This window comes from Monosiga brevicollis, genomic scaffold (assembly GCF_000002865.3).
Source record: "Monosiga brevicollis MX1 MONBRscaffold_8 genomic scaffold, whole genome shotgun sequence".
Classification (NCBI taxonomy): Eukaryota; class Choanoflagellata; order Craspedida; family Salpingoecidae; genus Monosiga; species Monosiga brevicollis.
This window is the reverse complement of record NW_001865045.1, coordinates 1160574-1183029: the sequence shown is the minus strand read 5'-3', so window position 1 is coordinate 1183029 and position 22456 is coordinate 1160574. Positions and strand designations below refer to the sequence as shown.

The window sequence follows — 22456 nt, the reverse complement described above, 5'->3', positions numbered from 1 at the left end:
TGATAATTTGAATCAGTTGTATCAGAAAAAACACAGACAAATTGATACAAAAAAAACAAGTTCAGTCTCCGGTAAAGTTCAGAGGACGAACGCAGTGACATGTCGATGACTTTTGGTCGTGAAGGTAGCAGAAGGCGAAAACAGTGAACCTGGCCGTGGCATTTCGCCTGCGGCATCATGACCAACGACGAGTTTCTGAGCGCGTGTGCGGCGATTCGCTCGGATCAGGCCCTGAAGCTGCTCAAGAAGTTGCCCTGGGGCTCGCCCCTCCTGCACGCCGTCTTTGAGTATCATAATGCGGTGTGTTGGTGCATCGTTTACTGCCGTTGAGCCTTGTTTTGTCTCTTTCCAATCGTGTCAAAGCGTTCAACTTGCCACCAGTGCCTTGGAGGCCTCATTCGCCTTTCCCCGCCTCGCGTACCCCCTCTGTTGTGTGCTGGATACTGGCCATACGAGGCAGCGGGGTGAAACGCCCCTCCATTTGGCCAGTCTACGCGGACATGTCGACATTGTGCGCCTCATTCTTCAAGGGGGCGGTCGCGCCGACCCGCGAAATGAGGTCCGCTCCACACGCTTCTAGTTTTGTTTGAAAAGCACACAACAAGGTGACTGACTGACTCTCGCCTGCTCCACCTCCCCACCCTCAGGATGACATGACTCCGCTCCACTATGCGTGTTGGTACGGCCAAAAAGATATAGCACGGCTCTTGCTCGACGCCGGCGCCGACCGCAACGCCCGCGACTACGTATGTCACCAACGTCCGGCCGGTCATCCAGTTCTCTCTCTCTCTCTCTTTTTTTTTCTTTTTTTTTCTCTTTTTTTTTTTTTTGTCTGCTGAAACAAAAACCCACTAGACCATGGATCCCTGAACCCTTAACACCTTGGATTTTGCCTTTTGATGGAAGCGTGGAAGTTGACTACCCTTTTTCCTTTTCTTCTTTTTTTTTTTTGTTTTTGCTGGCTTTGCACTCAGGGGTGCAGGGGCGCGCGAGTGGCATGCGTCGGTGCATTGTACTGCCACGAAATCCCCTGCCGCCTTCTTGATTGCTTTTATTTTATTTATTTTTTTTTTTTTGGCCGCTGCCATTTGGGCCGGTTTGTTTTTCACATGTCAATTTTTTTTTTCTTTATGGACTTGCACTCCTACTGGGAGCTTTTCTTTGTTTTGTTCTTATGTAACTGTGGAGGAAGTGATTGGTGCACCAGTTTGACGGCCCACTCATTCGCCATCACTGTGAAATGGAATTGGCGGCGTCCCTTGCGGCTCATCTTGTGCGTGATTTTGGTTTTTGGACTCCTCCCAGAATGGCGAGCCGCCCCTGGCCTTGGTGTCTCGGCGGCTGTACGAAACTTTTCAGCCACTCTGGAGCAGTCCTGCATGCAGTCTAGGTCTGTGCTTCTGACTGCGCAGCTGCTCACATTCATAAACATCACAAGATGCCATGTTTTTGTATCAGCTGGCTCACCAAACTGAGCCTGTCACAGGCGATGCAGCAACTTTGGCACACACGAGATCAGATGTGGATGCGCCTACGCCCACTGCATTGGTGCGGATGTATCCATTTGGCCGTGAGCCATTCCTCGTGCCAAGTGTCTAGTCCACGCTGCCCTCACATCTACTGGCCTGTTTGCAGGCGCCCGCGCCCCTCCTGCAAGCTTGCCGCCAAGGCCATCTTGAAGCCGTGAAGGCTCAGCTGGCCGCTGGGGCTGACGTGCATCAATGCAATGAGGTGAGGCGGTGGCTTTACCCACTTTGATCACCTTGTCCATGGGATAAATCGGGCGTCAACGCCAAAATGGCCGGCCTACACATCAAACGACCATTCATGAAAACATGCGTGGCTCATTCGTCCTCTCGATTGCCCCACGACTCTGCAGCATGGCGCCTCAGGCCTACATATAGCTTGCGAGTTTGGTCATTTGCAGGTTGTTTGGGCCCTGTTAGAGGCGGGAGCTGATCCCACTGCCCGCGATCACGTAGGGCCTGCTCATCAGTCTTTCCAAGTGCTTCAGACACTACCGGCTTTAGCGCTTTGATCTCACTCTCTGCTTTCAACAGCATGGTCGATTGCCCGCTGCTCTAGCTCAGGCGGGCGGCCACACGCTCGTTTTGACCTTGATTGAGCAAATGTCTGCCTTGGACGCAGAGTGGCTGCCCCCGCTGCCTTCAAATCCCACTCTTCAAGTGTGCCCAACCGTGACTGACGCCCCCGCCATGTCCCCACATGTCATCCTAAACATGCCCCCCCTTCCCTCTTCACCCCTCCTTGCTTCGTTGGTTCATCCTCGTCCTGTGAACCCCCCACCCTTCTCCTAGGCGCAGGCAGCCATCGAAGCAATAAACCACTGGCTGCTGCCACTAGCTCGTGCAGTAGCCACTGCACCGGTTCCAGAAGGGCCCCCGATCGTTCTCAACGCCATGCTCGCCTTTGCATGCACTGATACGGCCCCTGCATTGAATGCCGCCGTCAGCAACGTGATGGACGCACAAGCGTGGCTTGAATGGCTGCCCAGCAGCATGCCACAGCATCTTGATGCCACGCGCGCCATCATCAACGTCATTGATGATGGTGTTCGGGCCCAAGACCAGGTGCAGACCCGCATTGGCACATCACAGCCGGGTGACAGCCTTTTGGGTGTCTTGGGAGAGATACAAGACGTCGTCAAGGCCCTGCAGATTGGATCCTGTGAGCTTGACTGGTCTCATTGCACCAAGGCCTTATCAATCCTTCAGTCCACTATGCCAACCACCCAAACGGCCCACCCTCCAGCTAGTGCAGAACGACTGGGCGACAGCCTATTGAGCGAGAGCACTACCGCTTGCAGTCCATCCTTGGAGTCTTCGGCGCATTCCTCTACACTCCTGCCTGACGACCGCACGCCGAGTCTCTACACCCTGGCCAATGCACTTGACAAAGACACTGCTCACGACTTGAAATCCAGCTCGATAGGGCTGCCCGAGCTTTTGGAAAAGCTGTGCACGGCGCGACGCACTCTGGCTGTAGTAGCCCAGGCCCTTCAACAAGCAGAAGTGCAAGCACGCAACGCTTTACAACAGCTCGCCCAGGCCGTTGCCAACTACACGGCAAGCCTGGCGGACAGTTTGAAACAGGATGGAGCTCGAGCACTTGCCCTGTTGGATGGGGCAAAGGGTCTTGACCCACCAACTCCGGGTATCGAGGCTTCTCAAAAAGCTTCAGATTCCTATTTGGATTGGCGTCCCATTCGTGACGCCCACGCAACGCTTCAGCACCTCTCACGCAGTGTCGACTCTCCCATGCGTCAGGCCGTTATGGCCGCCGTGCACTGCGGTCCACACATGTTACGCCAATTGACAACCATGGCCCACATCGAACAGGAGAATTTGAGCGCCCAATTTCATGTGATTCGCGCCTGGCACTCCGATCTACTTGCCTCTCTGACTGTTTGTCAGACCAAGGCCCGCGCTCACATCCAGCAGCTAGCCGCTCAAGACGAGGGCAATGCCTCGACAACAGACACGCGCCATCGCATTCTCGATCAGATTCAGTCGGCGCGTCGCTTTCTGGACAGCGGCCCGCCCGCTGAAATGCAGACAATGCTCTTGGCACAAATCGCGCAGTGGGAGGCAGAATTGCAACAGCTCCACTCTTCAGCTCCCCATTCTGAACCCATCGTGGAGCTCTCGCAACAGCTCATGCGCCACTTTAGTGACTTGCTGCAACTCGTCCCACGTGGACCGCAGGATGCCTGTGCACGCCTACAGGCACAACTACCCGAGGCGTCGCCCCAGTTGGCCCTGGAGATTCTGGCACAGCTTGATGCGGATGTTTCATTGCGCGATTTCTCTGATGAAACCATCCTATCTGACTCAAATCACCCAGTATCACGCTTTACCTTCGCGCCCGCGGACGGCCCAACCCACACCGTAGCCGTCAAGGCCTATTCACTGCTTCAGCGTGACAAACACACCACACTTGAACAAAGATGCCGCACCATCTTGCGTGAGGTGACCACGTTACGCAGCCTGCAACACGAACACATCCTGCACTTGGAACTCGCCTTTTTTGACGTGCATGCCAAGGCCCCGCGCATTTACCTGGTACTACCCTGGTGTCCCGAGCGCGATCTCGGGCACTGGCTGCAAAACGTGACAGCTGAAGCAGTAACAGCCAAGCTGGCATGGCGTCTCATGCAGGAGACGCAATCCGCCTTGGCTTACATTCACAAGGCCGGTCTTGTACACCGTGATGTCAAACTGAGCAACATCATGTTGGCAGGCAAGCACAACGACCCCCAGGCCAAGCTCGGTGACTTTGACATTACGCGCCCGGCAGCTGAGCGCACCTTCTTGGTGCGCACTACCTTGGCGGCAGTCGGTACCGATGGCTATATCGCCCCCGAGTTGCTCTTCGGGCGTGGTCGAGTGGGGGCCCGACCATCGCAAGATGCCTTTGCACTTGGTTGCGTCTTCTACAACGTGTACTCTTTCCCGCTACGAGCGCCTGCAGTTAGCAAGGAAGGCGAGGATTTGCGCACTGCCTTGCTTCGCAATAATGATGGTACTGCCTCAGTGGCTCCAGCGGTTGCAAGCTGCAAGTTTCCCAAACTCCGGCATGAGGTATGCACACGCGTTGCTGTCCTCCCTTGAACCCACCCAAGCTTTTGTAGAGATGGTGCTGACTTGGCCCTGCTCATGATTTTTTGCTTATCTGGCTAGCTTGAGCTTGTCGAGGGTCGGGTGCACCAACTGACTTGGCAGCTTTTGGCGCCCAGTCCGCACGACCGACCAAAGCTCTCAGCGGGCCCTATGGAGTCCACATTGTTGCAGCCTGCTCTGGGCACCGAACCAGGAGCACTCGATCCGCCCATGACCAAGGTTCTGCTGGAAGCCCCAGAGCTGCTCGATGAGGTGTGTCGGTGGTCTGTGGCTTGAACACACCCATGCTCCCCCCTTGCCTGCTTCCGTTGATAGCAAGAGGTCATTTGTTGGACTTGCGTGGCTGAGGGCTGATCCACGACCTGCGACGTGCACAGGTCAATGCGTTGCTTGAGCAAATTGCTGCCTCGGATGCGCAGGCGTTGGTCGTAACACGTGTGCAGCGGGTGGTCAACACCCTCGTGTGGAGGCGTTATATGCGGCGCTTGGAGGAAATGCAGCAGCGACAACCCATCCAGACTGAACACGTCTGTGAAACTCTACTCACTGGCCATTTGGAGGCGATAACGGGCTCCGTGCCGCTCTTTCGTGATGGCGCGTGTCAAGAGCGACTCCTCTTTATGAGTGCACCAATCTCAAACGACAAGCGCAATCACGTGGTCCGGCTTGGATTCGATACCCGCTTTCACCCAGCCACAACCAGCCAAGGGCATGGCATCTGGCTCAGCGATGATCCACTGCAGGTTCGTCAATGAACATGCCTCACGTTGCTCTTGGCACATCCCCATGGAGCATGACTCACAGAGCTGATTGATGCACGCAAGTGACAGGCGTGTGAGCTTGGTAAAGAGACCGACTCGCTGCCCAAGCAAGGTTCCCTGATGGTGGCACGTGCACTGTTGGGGCGGCAATTTATTTGCCCTGCAGTTAAAGGCGACGCCCTTGAGCCCCCGAGGCTGCCCAAGGCCACTAAAGATGCGGTTGGTGGTGACATGACACGGTGAGGAACAAATGACGTTTTGGAATCTTGAGATTGTTAACACGCTAAGCGCGACGCATCATTGCCTCACTCCACCTCATTTGAGCGCAGGTTTGACAGCGTGGTCGCCATGCCAGTCGGACAGCACCATCACGTTGTCATATACGACAACAGTCAACTTTATCCTGAGTTTGTCCTGCAATACGAAATCAGATCCCATACCGACTAATTAATGCTTGCGCATGAGCAGCACCAACCGCGGCCCGTTGAATTCCACGCTGCTTTGAGCCTTTTTAAATTGTGCCCCCTTTTGCGTCTTCTTGTTTCTTGTCTGCCGCTGGCTCTGGCGAGGCCTTTCCAGCTATTCGCCCGCCCAGCTGTCAGGCTTGCTTGCACTGGTCGCAGCTGCGCTGCCCTCTTGACCTGTTGCGTTTTATCTTCCTTCATCATAGTATGCCTGATCACAAAATGCACATGCCCCCATTTTTGGCTTGAATCGATTTATCACTAATGCGCAAGACACCACGCCCACGCCCAAACTCGATGCGAACATCACTTGACCGCGCTCAGACGGAGGCGAAACAAGGGTGAGGGCCAAGTCTAAGTTTAGGCGCCTTTGAGACTACCACAACACTAGAAAATAACCACACACACACACACACACACACACACACACACACACACACACACACACACACACACACACACACACACACACACACACACACACACACACACACACACACAGGAAAAATCTATGCGTTCATGCATGCATGGATTGAGAACTGTGGCGCGTGACGGTATCGCCGCCATTTTCTTGTGCGTGAGGGGCTACGGTCGCATCTTGGACCAGATTCATGGCGCGAGGTGCCAGGGTCTTGGTCGGATTGGCCATCCTCGTCGCTGCGCTGTCCCTGATGAGCCTCTACAGTTCCAACTGGCGCCGGCAAAAGTACGTTGCGTTGGCCAGGCACTGCGAGCTCCTGGTCGCATGCAACAACATGCCCATGATGTGGCCGCACACTGCCTCATCCTGTATGCCGCCTTAGCCTGTTGCCGAGTAGGTACGTCAGGTCATCCCCTTCACCATCTCAGCTCAAGCCTGCGAATCCCATGGCCACCTTGCACAGCTTGGTCGCGCCTCAGCCACCCAACGCCCAGCTCAGCCAGCCCATTTCAGCAGCGCCCAACGCTGTGCGCCGAGCTCAACCCCCAGCTAGTGACGAGACGCTGTACGTTCCCATCATTTGCATCTTTGTTGTAACGGGCGGAAATAGCAGCAAAAGCGCGGCTAGCCAAGCCGCCATTGCACAAACCTGGTTCACCAACCATTCGTACTTTGTGACACATGACAAAGTGCCAGTGCCGAGCGAACGCGTCGTGTATCTCAGCACCTCGGCTGAGCAAGCCGCCCGTGTCAACCTGGCCTTGAAAGTGCTGCACATGTGGGAATATCTCGCGCGCATGCGCACCGCCCGCTTTGCACAGTGTGACTATTTTATGAAGGCAGATGACGACACCTACGTCAACCTGCCCCGTCTACAGCAGGAGCTGGCCCTGCTCAATGCTTCTGTGCCATCTTACTTTGGTGTCAAGCGCTACAGCGCCGTTGTCAAAAACACGCCCCCAGCCAACTCACTCTGGCCGCCCAAGAACAGCCTTAACTTTGGTCATGGGGGAGCTGGCTATCTTCTCTCTCGTGCTGCCCTTGCCCAACTCGGACCTGACGCCCTGGCTGCGTGTCGCCACAGCCCCCCTCTCCTCTCCTTGGAAGATGCACGTCTGGCAGCCTGCTTGTACCAGCAGCTGGGCCTTGACTGCACCAACCTGCAATGGATGTCCTTTGGGGGCATGGACCCTTGGCACAACCGACATGACCAGGACCGCCAGACAAATACCCTCGACGCAGCATCAGACCTTGAACTCATCAAGGGTAGCTCTTTTCACAGCATTCGTGCTGATCTGATGAAGCGCCTGCATCATCGACTGCAGGCCATCGATCCCACCGTGTGGACACAGGCGCTGCAACGCATTGGAGATCAGGCCCGCACCCTGTTAGCACAGCCCTCCCCCCGCTTCAACGCGCTCTACCGCTGTGCTCTACCACACGAGGCGACAAGCCTGGAGGGCGCTTGCCACGACAGTCTGGTTGCGGCCCCGCTGCGGCAGCTGGCCCACGCCGGCGTCGATGCCGATGCCCTTCAAGCCAGCTTTTCCTGGCGCTGGGTGCACCGGCCTTCCGAACCACGCCAGCAGCCGAGAACTTTGTTCTCAGTTGTATTTCCCCTAACACTGACCTTGGATATGAGCGTGTGGCTAGAGCGCATCTGGGCTGGAGCCCTCGCGCCGCTACAACCCGATATTCAATTAAACCTGGTCTTTTGTGATCAGCTCCCAGAGAAGTTGGCCACCGAGGTCAGACAGACGTTTTTTCTTGATTTGCTTGGCTCTTGCTCCCCCCATGTGGCTTTGGTCCAGCATCAAGGATCTTCTTGCCGCTCTCTCACCTCGAGAATCTCTCTGACAGGCCAAAGCAAGCTTGGCGGGCGTCGCTGCGGTGACTGTGGCATGCCAGACACTCACCGTAGGCGAACAGTATCTCAACATTCAAAAGGCCGTCTTGGCTGGCGTTACGTGGGCCAGTCAACAAAGGGATCAATCCTTGGACGTCAGCGTTGTGATACCGGCCGATGCGAGCGTGAGCGTGTCGCGCTTGCGCCTCTTGGCCAGCCATGACCGAGCGATTTTAAGCCCCCTGGTGCCACTCCAGCAAGTTGACCGCATCATCTTCAATCTCGCTCAGGTTGGTCTTCCATGACACGACACGGCTCGTTGCTGAGGCCGCCGCCCTACCCACTTGATTTGGCGCTCATGATGATCACGCACGCTGGCAGGCCCACCAAGGTGTCCCATTCCCGCTGCTTCACCCATTTTTTGTTGTAGCTCCGCTTTCGTTGCACCAGCGCCTCGTGACGGGCCTTGTCGCTCAATTGGCTATGAACAAGGCAGCACGCCAATCTCAAGAGCCCCGTGCCCCCGCCATGTTTCTGGGCGTGGCGGTTTGGCACCACATGCTAGCCTGGTTTGCGCCCACATTTGTCGCCCTTCCTGACCACTTTCCTATCGTTCAAATTCAATCACAATCCGGAAATTGGAGCTGGGATCCTCAAGCATTGCGGGGTGCTCGCCGTGCAGCCGATATCGTAGCCTGCGCTCCGGCTCATCGAAGTGGGGTATGCTTCCAGCCTGACCCCAGCTTTCAACCAGCTGCCGTTTTGGATTTGGGACAGCTAACGGCGTTGGCCGACAATGGTCAAGCGCGCCTCCAAGGCACTGCTTTGTTGACCACTGCACCTGCCACTGCTGCCGGACTGTCCAACCCCCAACGCGACTTACACCCAGTCCTCGCGGTTGACCAATGGCCTATTGAGAGCCGTCACAAAACAGCCTTCCAGCGTTTCATCAAGGGCCCCGATCAGGTAACTGTTATCCTTGTGCCTCGTGAATTTGTTCTGTCTCTGGTGTGGGTACTCTTTTCAACCCGCTGACATTGAGCATAGGCGGACGTCCGAGAAGTGCTCGCATGTTTGGAGCGTTATCGGCAACGATTTGGGCAAGACACCAACCGTCCAATTGTGAGCAAGGTTGCCAGTCCAAAAACGCACAAAACAGGCAGTTCGACGCTTTCCAGGTACGTTGAAACGCATATCTCGGAGACTGCTAAAACCCGGGTCTTGCTCACGACGCTTGTAAATTGAGCAGCGTGCTCTTTCGATTCGGAGCTCGCAATCGACTGCGCGCATACCATCGCGGCAGTTGGACGTTTTTGGGCTTGGCCCATTTTAAGAAAGCACTGCAGGACACAACACTGCGGGTGCGATCTCAAGAATATGGCCCGTTTCGTCTTGAAATGCGGGTGCCCATGAGCTGAAGCCGTGTGACTGGAAATTGTGCACCCCATTATGTAGGGTCAATACGATCTCATCTTTAGCCATCTCACACCCAACGGAAAGTTTAGCGGCCGCTATGAAGTTGTGGAGCGCTTTTACGAGGTACTTTCTGCGTGCTTTTTGCGCGTTTGTGCGACGCACTCACTGAACTGTCCACGGGTGTGGCTCTCATCAACATCCTATTACATTGATTATCCAGCACTTGTTGGGGCCCCACGCCACGATCGCGGCCTTTCGTGAGCCGAAACAACAGTTGACTTCGTACGCCTACTATTACTTTGTGCCCAATCACCGTGAGCAGGTGAGCTATCTTGAGGGCAGCAAAGGCGGAGCGCTTTGATTCATATCGTTGCCCCAAGCATCAAGTGAGCAAAATTGCGTTGATTATTCGTTACGCCGCGCGGCTTTTAGGGATCTGAGGCTGGCTTCCAGCTGTTTCTTGACCAGCTCAAGGCGGGCAAAGCCAGTCCAAATCAAGTTGCGGGTGGTTTTGGCATTTATTCGCAGAGCCAAGCCGAAGCGTTCGTGCAAAACCATCTTGCTCGTTTCGATGTGACCGTGCTATCTGAGCGGTATGTGAGCTGTGTCCCTCTACACTTTGACCTGTGCCTGGCATGCATTGCTGATGCGAGCGGCAATATGGGTGGTGGTACGGGGGGCGAGGGGAGCAGGTTTGATGAGAGCTTAGTTTTGATGAGGCGACTCTTCAACTGGGACCCCCTCGACATCACATACCTTCGCCTGCTGGATTCCCACGCCAAAGACAGGTGAGGTGATCTTGTATGCAGCTTATTGGCAGCAACCGCCACTCATTACTGCATCAATCTTGACGGCCCAACAGCATACGTTGGGATGGCAAGCGCTTAGACCCCACGCCCAAAGTGGCGCAAATGCGCTCCGACTGGGTGCAAGCGTTGAACAACGCAACCCAGCTCGATCAAATCTTGTACAAGGCTGCCAAAAAGAAGTACGCTCCTCCGTCACCAAAAGTTGTTTTGTTTTGGGTTTTTGTTTGTTTGTTTTTAGCCACCTCCTGAACCCATTTTCGCACCCCACCCCCACCCCCCCTTTTGACTCGATTCGAGCAGGTTTGAAGCCCAGGTGGCCCAAGAGCAGAACTTTGCAGAAGAAGTCCGGCTGTTTCAGGAACTACAAGCGGCTTTAAACCGCGCCTGCACCAAGACCCCAACATCTCGGGTGTGCCAGTTTTTCCAGCTGACCGACTTGCAGTATTTTAAACTTATCAATCAACCAGGCTATGCCCCTTACGTGCCCCTTGATGCCTGATAAATGATGGATGATGGATGATGGATGATACCAGGTTTATCTATGGTCTAATTTATTATCAATTGATGTGTCGGGCGAGCCCCTGGTGTGCACGACTCGCACGCTGATTTGCCTTGCGAATCGATGATCGGACAAATGTCTCAGCCCTTAAAGGCTGTGCTGCTAATATCAGGACGCCTTTTCAACGTGCCGCGAGTCAACGCCAGTGCTGGGAAGCAAGAGTTACCATTTAACTACCTGTGAAGGAAAAGTCAAGATGGAAGGATGAAATTGCCCGTGCGCCCCGCCATCGAGCTACTGCTCAAGGATGCGTTGCACGGCCGCATGAACGTTGCCATTGGTTTGCTCCAGCGCTGCGACAGATCCGGCGCAGCGAGCAGTATCGGTATCAGAACTGACACGATAAAGAGGCAAGGGCTTGTTGTTTGCTGCACGCACCTCGGATGTTCACGTCACGGTCACTAAAGCCCATGTCGTTCAATTGTCGGAGCTGCAGCTGATAGCGGTCAGCCGCTGCAGGTGCAGGCGCTGCGCCAGAGGCAGGCGTTTGACTGCCGCTACCAGACTAAAGGCAGGCCGGCAGGCAATGAGATGGCGCACAGAGATCGGGCAGGGCAGTGAAAAAAGATGATGACTGACCGTCGGGGGCGTGTTTGTTGTGGATGCAGCACCCATCATGCCCGGAAATGGAAATGAGAAAGGAGGAAGACCAGCGCTATCGGTTCCGGGCGGGGTGTTTGCTGCTCCAGTTCCGGCTCCAGACCTGCCTCGCGTCCAGGACAAGCCCGCACGAAAATGAGGATGCGTGGCCGAGCCCAAACAGATCCGCAGTCTCACGCATGAGGGTTGAGCTAGAAGCGCGTACCGCATTTGTCGCATCATGTTCAAGGACCGTTCGATCATGGCGGGGTCGCTCAACAGATCGCGCGTGGCTGGGTCGCTGAGACTGGCTTCCAGGGCAGAGCGCATCATGGGATTGGCTTGCATCATGGGAGAATTCAGTACCGCTTGCATCATCTAACGTTTCAATCCAAACATCGGCATGCACCCAGACGGTCAAGTTGTGTGGGAAGGGGCAACGTGCAGTGAACGAATCTGCATACCTGAGGATCCTGCATTGCATTGCGCATCATCTCGGGATATGCCGGACTGGATAAGAGAGACTCGGTAAACGCGGCCTGTGGCCCGTCCAAGTTGGGAGCTCCAGGTAGTCCTCCAAAAAGCGAAGGACCATGAGAAGCGGACGCGCCGCTACCGCCGCTGGCACCGGTGCTAGTGCTGGTACCAGTGTTGCGGGCACCCGAACCGTAAATGTCCTCATCGCTGGGCTCAGCCTCACGGCGAGCACCACCCCAGGAGCCTCCAAGCAGAGATGCAAAGGGATTGCTGGATGCGGCTGCGGACGATGCAGGTGCACTGCTGCTGCTGCTCTGAGATCCTGTTCCACCGGCCCAGGGACTTGGCATAGCTTCGTCGTTCCGTTGGCGCGACGGCTCGGGTTCAGGGGGGGCAAGGAGACTAGCAAAAGGGTTATCAGCCAATCGCGGGTCGGGCTGCGCTTGACGTGCTCCAAAGCCTGGTGGCGAAGAAATTGGACATGGGTGTTCCCATGATGGAGGCAACAACCAAAGCAGCGAGCCCGTATAAACACAGAAGGGGGCAGGTGTGGTGAGAAACCATGGCTATGAACAAAAACTTGACTGGGACATATTTGTCATGCCGGCGATTGACTTTGAAACACACCTTGTCCCGCAGCATTCAGCAAGGGCTCGGCAATTTCTGGACATCAAGTACGCATCAAACAATTGAAGAAGGACGGTGAGCATATCGCAATCATGAAACAAGAGTTTCGGATCCCGGAAAAAAAAAAAAAAAGATAACAACAATAAAAACGACATAGAAAACAAAAGGCGGCACGGTGTACCTTCGTGCATGCGGGAGAGGTGCTGAAAGCCGCCTGGCATGGCCTCGATGTTGCTAAAGGCGCGATCCTGTTGCCGCATCAGCTCGTCGCGCAGGGCTGGATTGGCCATGGCTGCCATTCTAAGTTGGAGGGAAGCGTGAACAGCAGTGATGAGCAATGCATCACCAGTTCACCTTGGAGGTTCTTCTCCAACCGACAGACGCTCTTTGCACCAGCTCTTCCCGGCTCTCGTGTTGTCTGCCTGCCCACTTTCCCGGGACGCGAGCGTACGATTGCCGCATGGTTTCGGGGTCCGTCAGAACGTTTGCAAGCTCTGGGTTGGTTTCCATCAGCTACAAGTGGTAAAAAGGAACAATCGTGAGGCAAGGCGTACGGGTCCTGTAGGCCATGAAGGGCTGTGTGGCTGGACTTGAGGGGCCGAAGGGTTAGGGTCAGGGATATGGCTAGGGTTAAAGCTAGACTCGTTACCTGTCGTATTTGTGGATTTGCCATCATCATGGAGCGCATGAGCTCTGGGTTATTCATCATCGACTGCACCATTGGATTGTCCATCATGCTGCGCATAGTCGCGGCATCCTGAGAATCAGCCATACGGTGATGGGCAGGTGTAAGTGTGAGGAGTGGTATGGGTACCGCCACAGCCGAAGCTAAAGTCATGCGATGAGCTGAAGAGGGAGTCGGCAGGGCACGCACGGGAGTTCGGCCACCGAAAGGGTTTGGTGGGGTGGCTGTAGTGCTGGCTGGCGCCGAGGGGCCACTACGTGAAGGTGACGACGCGGGCGCGGTGCTGCCAGAGGCTTGCGCCTGAGCCTGATTTGAGGCTGCACGCACCAAGTGCATCGCGTGCCCTGACTTGAAGCCTGTAGCAGCCGAGAAGCAAGGACAAAGTTAGCGCGCAGAAAAAAAGGCTGAGGCGTGGACTTGGAAGCAAAGCTGACTGGCAAAGACTGTGATGGAACAAGACCAGAAAGTCGCAGGTGGGGGTCGAACCATAGCTGTCGAGGGTCTGACGGTCATTGAGGATGCGACCAGAATAGACCAGGCGCTGGGCGTTTGGTGGGATTTCGGAAAGGGCCTCCAGACGTTCTTTGAGCTAGCAAAAGCCAAGAAACGCGTGAGGCAAGCCGAGAAGAAGAATAAGAAGATTTTTACAAAAATGAAAGAAAGAGGGAGAGAGAGAGGAAGAGAGAGAGAGAGAGAGAGAGAAAGGCCGCCGCGGGTTAGCCCCGCGAATGGGCACCACTCGGCATTTGGAGCTATCGAGGAAAAAAAAAAAAACGCCTCCCCGTGACGTGGCGAGTTTAGGAGGAGACGGACCGTGGCGACGGGGATACTGGGCTCGACATCCAGAGTAAAGGTGGTACCGGAGACCATCTTGATATTGACGGTGACCATGGGGCCCGAAGCCTCGCTCTCTGCCATGATGATGGTCTTCAGCGCCAAGACGCCCGGCTGCCACAAGCGTACACATTCGCACACACACACGTTAGTGAATCACATTCTCCAACAGGGCCCGACCGAGTATCTCCTTGCAAGCACACCCACCGCTTCGAGGTCCAAGGCGACAAAGCGCTCTCCACCACCGTCCAAGCCGCCACTTCAACCGACCACACGACCGCAAACGACAAGCACCCCAGACTCATACGACGTCCCGGGTGATGAGGTCAGTGAACCAACAAAATACCGAGAGACAGAGTGAGAGAGAGAGTGTGTGTGTGTGTGTGTGAGAGAGAGGGTGAGAGAGACAGAGACAGAGACAGAAACAGAAACAGAGACAGAAACAGAAACAGAGACAGAGACAGACAGAGACAGAGACAGACAGAAACAGAGACAGAGACAGAGACAGAGAGACAGAAAGAGACAGAGAGAGACAGAGAGAGACAGAAAGAGATGAATTGGTTTGGTCGGTTTGAGAAAGAGAGAAATAAAGAGAAAGAGCGACATGAAGCGACACACACACACACACACACACATAAGAAGAGAGTTCGGGAAAGAGACCGATCAAGAAAAGGTTCCCACTTCCTTGAGAGAACACTCCTGCTGCTGCTGCGGCTGCTGCTGCCGATTAGTACCACTACTGCTGCTGCTGCTGCGGCTACCGATTAGTACCACTCCTACTGCTGCTGCTGCGGCTACCGCCTTGTACCACTCCTGCTGCGGCTGCTGCTACCGCCTAGTACCACTACTGCTGCGGCTGCGGCTACCGACGAGTACCACTACTACTGCCGTGATTGTTGCTTGGTGTGACTGGCGAGACAGGATGTTGGCTTGGTTGTTGTGGGCTTTGCTGGGCTTGGGCGTGGCGGCGGTCCTGGCCAACGTGCTGGAGCGGCTCGTGGCACGCGTGCGCCAGAACCATCATAGCGCAGCTCCCGTAAGCCCGTCGACACCCGCATTGCTCTGGTGTGCTGAAAGTCGGTCAACCTTTGCGCTTACTGATAGTACGTTGCTGCGGATGTATCAGCCCGTGTCCACAGCCGAGCTGCGGCTCCGACAGCAGGCCCGAGCTGCCCTCTGGCAAGCTGACCATGATCACCTGGTCAGCCACTCCCCTCCAACCTGGTCGCTGCCGTGCATCCGCGCCGCGTTGAAGCCCCAGCCTTAATCTGCCGATCAATGGCCGAATCATTTCTAGTCCTATCTCCATGCGGAGCAGCGCCGCGATCGAGAGCGACGCGAGCTGGCAACGCAAGCCGATGCCCTGCGTGCTCAGCAAGGCCACACCCTTCGCGTAAGTGACTCATTGCGCCAGACAGTTCGCGCAAGAACAAGTGGGACAGACCATGCTGCTTCAGGGGCTGATCCAAATCCTGTTCCGTGCATGTAAACCACTCCCCATCACTCGGGCCTGGCTAGCGTGCCAAGCGCGAGGCAGATCGCACCAGCCAGCTCACGGTGCAGCGCCAGCTTCGTCAACAACAAGATGAAGATTTTGTCCGATCCCTGGCCGCCGATCAAGCCGCTGCAGCGACCCGCGCGGCGGCACAAGCAGCCCAGGAAGAGACCGAAGCACTGGCCGCGCAGACAGCCTCTCAACTCAAGGCCCTCAAAGATAATCTGTCCCCAGAACCAGCCCCCGATGCACCTGCAGCGCTGTACGACTTGCAAAAAGGGCCGCTAAACCGTCTGCCTCGCCCTTTCCATGACCATCACCTCACATTCTGCTTGTTCCGTCGACGGAAACGCCCCCGCCTGCTCCCTCCCACGTTCTCCCGCCATGTCGCCGCCCTTCAAGCACTCTGGCCCTGCGCTTGCCCAACGGGCAGCGACTACGTCGGCGCTTCGAGTCACATCAGCGCGTTCAGGTAACATTTACACCGCCTTGTCCAACTGTATATTTGAACGATACCCCTTGGCCATAGACTTTGGTCCGGACGACTCACCACCATTACCTCTGGCCACGCACTGCTTCCCCCATCTAGGATGTGCTAGATGTGATGCGCGTTCAACAAGGATCCCTTGAAGAGCTGCACCTCGTATCCCCTCAAGCTCCAGACCAGCCCTGGCAACCCTCAGCAACGCTGGCACAGGCCGGAATCCGAAACCGTGACCTGGTCATGGGAGTCTTTGTGGATATTTAGCATTGTTCAACCATGCCCATCTTTGACGCTGAGCGTCAATGTTAGCCGTTGCCCTCTTCCAGGGCTAGAATCGTCTTGTAGGCCCGGATTATCCCCTGACGATACCTAAGCTCGCTCGCGAACACGATCCTGTCGTCAATTTCTTAGTTTTGATACACCGAGTTGAGGCGCTGACGAGCCAACTGGGCGAAGACAAGAGAGTAAAGGGTCCAATCCACATACACACTCGAATCAGCCCTTGCTTCAGCCTGCAAGCAAGCAAGCAGGAGAGACGGAAACGGGAGGCAAGCGCCCTGTTTTGCCAGAAGACACATGCAACCCAAAGCCCCAACCCAATAGTCCACACAAACAAAATCACAATGGAAGAGTCGGCACGAGACAAAGGTAAGTCACAGAGTTGAGCCTTGGGAGTCGGTCAAATGATGGCGACCCCGAGGCTGAAAGAGCTTCATTGCTGCGAGTACTGTTGGCAAAAGGTTTGGAAAAGTCCCTCCTTCTCCGCCAGGTCGGCCACATAAGGGTGCTCTGGTGCGCTATCGCGCAATTGGTTGAGATATCGCTGCGCCACCTACAGGAGAGGAGGGTGAAGTCATGTCGCAAGTCAGACGGAAAATGACGCAGCGCAGTGGACCTGACAGGATGCCCGGCCTTGGCTTTGCTGAAAACGGACGAGTCAGAGGGCAATTATGCGCAAGAACTTGGCATGCACAGCCTACCTCGGGGGCCTTGCCCATGTAAGTGGAAACGGCCACGAGATTGATCAGGGTCTCAGCGTTGTTGCTGTCCTTTTCAAGAGCGGCAAGCAGCGCCTCTTCGGCTTCATCGTACTGGCCTTGCTGCACATGTGTGGCCGCTTGACCGTTGAGGAGAAGAGGCGTTGGACCAAACTTGTCCGAAAGTTCCTGGAAGATGTAAAACGCCTCCTGAATCTTGTCACCACCCGTGGCCAAACCAACCCAGGCAGTAGCCAACTGTGTCATGGTGGAATCCTCGTCAAGCTTTTGCAGCTCGCTGAGTTTCTTTTTGGCCAGATCCAGACGGTTCATCTGCAAGAGAATTTGGATGTAGAGCGCCATGGCCTCGACGGCCTCAACGCCGTGCAAGCACTTGAGTGCCTGCTCTTGTTGCTAATTTTTCAAAAAAAATAAAATAAAAAAATAAATAAAAAAACAAGAGATCGGGACGTTGAAAAGGGTAACAGGAAGGTCATGCGGCGTAAGTGAAAGCACATCAAGGTAAATGCAGCGAGGGCCGGAGGTCTTTGAGGTCACGTACGCCATCCTGGGAAAAGATGGTGCCAAGCACTAGCGCAACAGATGGGTTGGTCAGCGAGATGCCATCATCAGCCAAGTTTTTGGCCTCTTCCACGACGCTCGCACTGTTTTACAAATGGGGCAGAGCGCGAGAGATGGAACGGAAGAAGTGTGAGATTGACATTCCAAGCATCAAGGCTTCCTCGCGCGTCTGCAACACACACACACACACACACACACACACACACACACACACACACACACACACACACACACACACACACACACACACACACAGAGGCAAGAATAGGTCGGGAACGCACCGCTCGTGCTTGCCGTGCAGGTAACGCGCCAGAAGCTTGACGGCCTGGAGAGCAGATGACGAGGTGGTGGAGATGTCACCTTTGACAACGGCGTACTTGCCCTGCCGGTGTCGGAGAGAACATGAAATGTAAAAGGATCAAGTGAGCGCTCTCGGCCAAGTCCCGTGGGCTGCGTGCCTCTGGCCATGAGTGCGAGCTTGTTGCGGTGGAACAAGGAGGGTGTTTAGCGTGTCAATCCAGTCCATCCGACCTGTGCAACCATGGCCCGGTACATCAACAGCTGGCAATCCTCCTTGGCATCATCCGAGGGCTGTGGGATAGGGCAAACATGAGAGAAGCGAGGGAGCGTGACGTCGCTGAATATTTGGCCAGGGGTGAATCACATCAACCTCCCTTCCCAGCCACTTCAAAGTTGGGGCTGATACCACGTCGTACCGATGCCTTGTTGGCCTCGTTGACGCAAACTTGATAGTTGCCAATGTAGAGCGCGTTGCGCACATCGAAGAGCTCGTCCACACCGTCAGCCATGGCACTGATGCTCTAAAAATGAATACAACTGCCTGTATCTGTCCCCGTGCCAAACGCGGTTCCTATCCTGCAAAGTAGTCCAGGCAAGACGTAGTTGTCGCCCTATTTCCCAAACGGAAGCAAAGGGCTTGATCTGCCAACGGGTGCTGATGGACGCCTTGTGTGCTGTTCAATCCAAACTGCCAACACACCACAGGCACGCCAAAGGTCAATGCAACACAAACCGCAAGAATTCCCCCCTTTGAACACCCGCATCTGCCAATGCACACACCCCGACATCTTGAATCCCATGTACCCTCGTCCCGCTCAACCCGTTCCTCGTCCCAAGTTTGACCCGGCTGCCACTGAACCGGCGCTGCCACAAACCGCATCGTACCAGACAAGAAGAAAAAAAAAAAAAAGACAGAGACGAAGAGATAAGAGAGACAGAGAGATGGCGAGTCAAAGTCAGAGGCAGCAACAGCAACAGAGACAAAGGCAGAGATATGCACAAAGGCTCACGCAGAGATACACAGTCAGACATAGGGATTCAGAGATAGATGTAATGCCAGAATGGGGGATAGAGATGGAGGCAGAAATAGAACCCAAAACAGAGACAGCGCAATAGTAGTGAGAACAAAAGGATCCAAATGACACGAGTTCCAACACACTCGATCATCGTGTTATGATGTTGTGTAGGTAGACAACTTTAGCCGGTTGATAATTTGTGGTTGTGAATTCGATGTCAAGCTCAGAGGGGAGAGGGAAGAGCGGAGCGGTCAGCAACCCTTTGCACACGAGAAGATAAGGGCGAGCATTACTCCTGCGTATCCGCAGGCTTGCTGGAAGGAGGAGGGTTGTTGACCATTTTCGAGGCCAAGGCTGTTGCATCGCCCTTGGACACCGTGTTGAAAATGGCCGCCGCCTAAGTGGAGCAACGAGATGCATGAGATGCAAAGCAGACCTGCGGTTCTGAAAAGAAGGAGCCAAGTCGCCCGCTGCGGTCAGTCCAACCTGCGCAATCATGCTGGCAGGGTCGTTCATGTTGGCCGGGAGGAGCATGGTGTTGTTCTCCTTGGCCAGTTTGCCAAAGGCCTCGACATACTATAGGTCAATCGAGGCGGGGCAGACTGTGAGTCAAGGCAAGCCTGGACAGAGGCGCCAAATGCCCTGGGGCCTACCTGCTGCGCCACAGTCAGAGTCACGGCATCACGGCCACCCTGCAAACATTGAAATTCGACAGAACCAAATGTGCTGGTCAGAAAGATGTGAGACCACGGAGCAGGACGACCCATTCCGACACGGCTTGGCGTGGCGCACCGGCTTTTGGATAGCCTCGGCAACGGTTTCCAGCGCACGGGCGGTGGCCTGGGCACGGGCCACGATGGCTTCCGCCTCACCCAGGGCCAAGTTGGCCTGCTCTTGCCGGCTAGCCTAGAGCGCAGGCGATCCAAAAAAAAAAAAAAAAAAACATGGTAGCACCGAGGGGCCAGGGTGATTCTGCGCCACGGTTGGCGAGGTGGGCGTGCGGTCCCCTTTGCCTCGAGGCCAGCAAGCGCGGACGGAAGCATACCTCAGAGGCCAAGATGACCGACTGCTTTTTACCATCAGCCACGTTGATTGCAGCCTCGCGCTGGCCCTCGGACTCGAGCACGGCGGCACGCTTCTTGCGCTCGGCAGACACCTGGTGTACGTGGGGCGTGGCAGTGAACATTTCCGCTGTTGCTCTGTCCCAACACGGCTCGCGTTCCAGGCTGGTGCGGCCACAGCGGTCAAGTGAGTGGAGGTGGGCCGGGTTTGGCGTACCTGACGTTGCATGTCTTCAATGACCTTGTCCGGTAGTTGGATGTCACGAATCTCGCAACGGTAGCAGGTCAGACCCCATGGCCGAGCCGCAGCATGGATAGCCTCTGAATAAGGCCATGCGCCCCCATGGATTGCCGCGTGAGCGTTTTCAAATCAGGGGAAGGCCAACATGTTGGCAACAAGCAAATAAAAGCTGGCCGGTTGGCCTGCGGTTCGGGCAGAGCTTTGTTGCAAAGAAAGCCCTGATCAGACGAGGAACGCAACAACGGGGCTGCGTACCAACGATGGCTTCATTCAAGAGTTGGCGCTCGCGGAAAACCGTGTCCAAAGTCAGCTTGCCTGCATCATTGAAACAGAAACTCGTGAGTTGGCCCGGACTGGCTGGGGTTGGGGGTTGGGGGGGGGGGGGGGGGGGTTCAATGGCCGGAGCTGGGGCTGGAGTGGGCATACCCATTTCGGAACGCATTGTAGTCTGAGCGAGCTGAGACACGGCAAACTCAGGATCCTCAACACCGTATGACGCCTTGTAAGGGTCATCAATCTTGACGTAGAGCACGCCGTCCAGATGCAGCGTCACGTTATCTATCCAATCAGACGGCCAAGCCTCCGAGGTGAATCGCCATGGGCTCCAGCACGCACTGCTGCAGCGTGGCGTCGATGAAGCGTCGGGGCTGGCCATGAACACACACCCTGGGTAATGGCCGATTGTCGGGGAATCTCGACGACAATCTCCTTGAGGGAGTGCACGTATTTGATCTCATCAACGACGGGAATGAGCAGGCGAAGGCCGGGCTCGAGGACTGAGTGAAACTTGCCAAAGCGCTCAATCACCCAAGCCTCTTGTTGCGGCACAAAGTTGATACCCTATCATCGGCCAGTCGTCAATTGGTGGATGCCGTGACGCATCAGCGAAAGAAGCAGGTAACGCAGATGGGAATGTCTTCCGTCTGAGGCGACGGTAAGGCACGAAGCCCGGCGAGGGGCCATGACGCACCCAATTGTATGGGAGGCCACGGCGGCGTTTGCGCTGAGAAAAGCTGCGGGTTTGCGTCAAGAGGGTGGCAGTAGGTGCCAGCAACGTGCGAGCCTGTTGCAGGGGCGCCTGGCGCGCCGAAAGGGCCGACCGAGCCAACGTCGCCAACATGGCTGCTGTTGCCACAGAGGGTCAGAAAAAATGGAGCTGTCTGTTGTTCTACAGAGCAGTGCGGGGCAGGCAGTCATGTGACGAAATAAGCGAGTGAGTGTTATGCCGCGCCTTCCACTGAGCTGTGTGTGCGCAACGCACAAAGATGGCCAGCAGAGAAATGGCTTCCCCCATGCGAGTAAGCGCAATCTTCGAGGCGAACACGGCTCGAATTGGCGACTTACCACTCTCCCACAGCGCGAGCCGAATCGTGCGTTCGAGACCAGTCTAAGCAACCCTGCGCACAAAGAACCCCGGCAAACCATGATGAGCACCGAGACGAAAGTACGCGTTCCTCTAGCCCATTGCCACCCGAACTACACCCATCCCCCATGCACTTGACCAGCAACACGAGTGGCGCCGCTGCCGGGTGTGCCCCAGTGCGCGCGAAACACGCACAAGGCTCTGGCGACGACTCGCAAGCAGAGGCACGGTTGGAAAGCAGCCAAAATGCACAGAGAACGTCGAACCGCGTACACTTGTTAGTGTTCAAACCATGCAAGAAATAGAGGTGCAAGCTCAGGTTGTTCAAAGACCAGAGAGACATTGACACAAGAGTAGCGCATTTCACTGGCTTGCCATTCCAGAGTATTGTCAACAGCTGTTTGGCACATTCGTCTGACAAATGGATCATCGTCTGACAAATGGATCATCGTCTGACAAATGGCGGTTTGTGAAGCGTGCATGCTTGCACGGCTCGGTGTAGCTCGTCGCAGAAGAATGAAAATCATAAGCAATGCAGACCGGCTTGCATCAAGGCCACCCAGCACCACCAACCGCCACAAATGCACCACAGGGTTCATTTGTGCATGTCCGCGCAGCGACCAAGTGGGTTGCCCTGCCAAGCCGCTGCTGCACTCAACAATGAAGACAACGAGCGACGATTTCGGGACACAATCGTGCTTCCGCGCGGACACGCTCGACGCTCGTTGATTCACGAGTGAAGCTGAACGACCAAGGGATTTGATTCGTTCTTACACCATGGCTCATTTCAAAACGGTTGACTCTCCCCCCCCCCCCCCA

At 55.5% G+C, this 22456-nt stretch overlaps 5 protein-coding genes across 5 annotated transcripts; 2 read left to right on the top strand and 3 right to left on the bottom strand.

Annotated features, from left to right (window-relative positions):
• Positions 1–177: 177 nt before the first annotated feature.
• MONBRDRAFT_36900 (uncharacterized protein) lies at positions 178–10734 on the top strand (the record flags this gene model as incomplete). Its single annotated transcript, XM_001745404.1, has 13 exons — positions 178–300; positions 648–746; positions 1636–1731; positions 2319–4601; positions 4701–4892; positions 5018–5383; positions 6715–8034; positions 8147–8422; positions 8910–9098; positions 9588–9671; positions 9769–9870; positions 10077–10336; positions 10596–10734. 13 exons carry the CDS (start codon positions 178–180, stop codon positions 10732–10734), a joined length of 5529 nt encoding a protein of 1842 aa, XP_001745456.1.
• A 416-nt stretch (positions 10735–11150) lies between these two features.
• Positions 11151–14754, bottom strand: MONBRDRAFT_25049 (uncharacterized protein; the record flags this gene model as incomplete). Its single annotated transcript, XM_001745236.1, has 14 exons — positions 11151–11209; positions 11295–11421; positions 11496–11619; positions 11722–11873; positions 11960–12294; positions 12600–12635; positions 12781–12899; positions 13154–13356; positions 13612–13640; positions 13771–13873; positions 13933–14036; positions 14145–14232; positions 14326–14377; positions 14465–14754. The coding sequence occupies 14 exons, from the start codon at positions 14752–14754 to the stop codon at positions 11151–11153; spliced, it is 1821 nt and encodes a 606-aa protein (XP_001745288.1).
• Positions 14755–15040: 286 nt separating this feature from the next.
• MONBRDRAFT_25048 (uncharacterized protein) lies at positions 15041–16361 on the top strand (the record flags this gene model as incomplete). Its single annotated transcript, XM_001745403.1, has 5 exons — positions 15041–15154; positions 15416–15511; positions 15637–15875; positions 16016–16085; positions 16203–16361. 5 exons carry the CDS (start codon positions 15041–15043, stop codon positions 16359–16361), a joined length of 678 nt encoding a protein of 225 aa, XP_001745455.1.
• Positions 16362–16553: 192 nt separating this feature from the next.
• Positions 16554–18645, bottom strand: MONBRDRAFT_18975 (uncharacterized protein). Its single transcript, XM_001745235.1, has 6 exons — positions 18373–18645; positions 18188–18247; positions 17938–18038; positions 17637–17739; positions 17078–17488; positions 16554–16929 (listed from the first exon to the last, which is right to left on the bottom strand). Exons 1-6 carry the CDS (start codon positions 18463–18465, stop codon positions 16810–16812), a joined length of 888 nt encoding a protein of 295 aa, XP_001745287.1. The 5' UTR covers positions 18466–18645; the 3' UTR covers positions 16554–16809.
• A 616-nt stretch (positions 18646–19261) lies between these two features.
• MONBRDRAFT_32235 (uncharacterized protein) lies at positions 19262–21858 on the bottom strand (the record flags this gene model as incomplete). Its single annotated transcript, XM_001745234.1, has 12 exons — positions 21833–21858; positions 21619–21671; positions 21245–21442; positions 20940–21114; positions 20701–20832; positions 20530–20589; positions 20251–20354; positions 20018–20128; positions 19765–19878; positions 19626–19664; positions 19459–19548; positions 19262–19369 (listed from the first exon to the last, which is right to left on the bottom strand). The coding sequence occupies exons 3-12, from the start codon at positions 21392–21394 to the stop codon at positions 19262–19264; spliced, it is 1083 nt and encodes a 360-aa protein (XP_001745286.1). The 5' UTR covers positions 21395–21442; positions 21619–21671; positions 21833–21858.
• Positions 21859–22456: the final 598 nt, after the last annotated feature.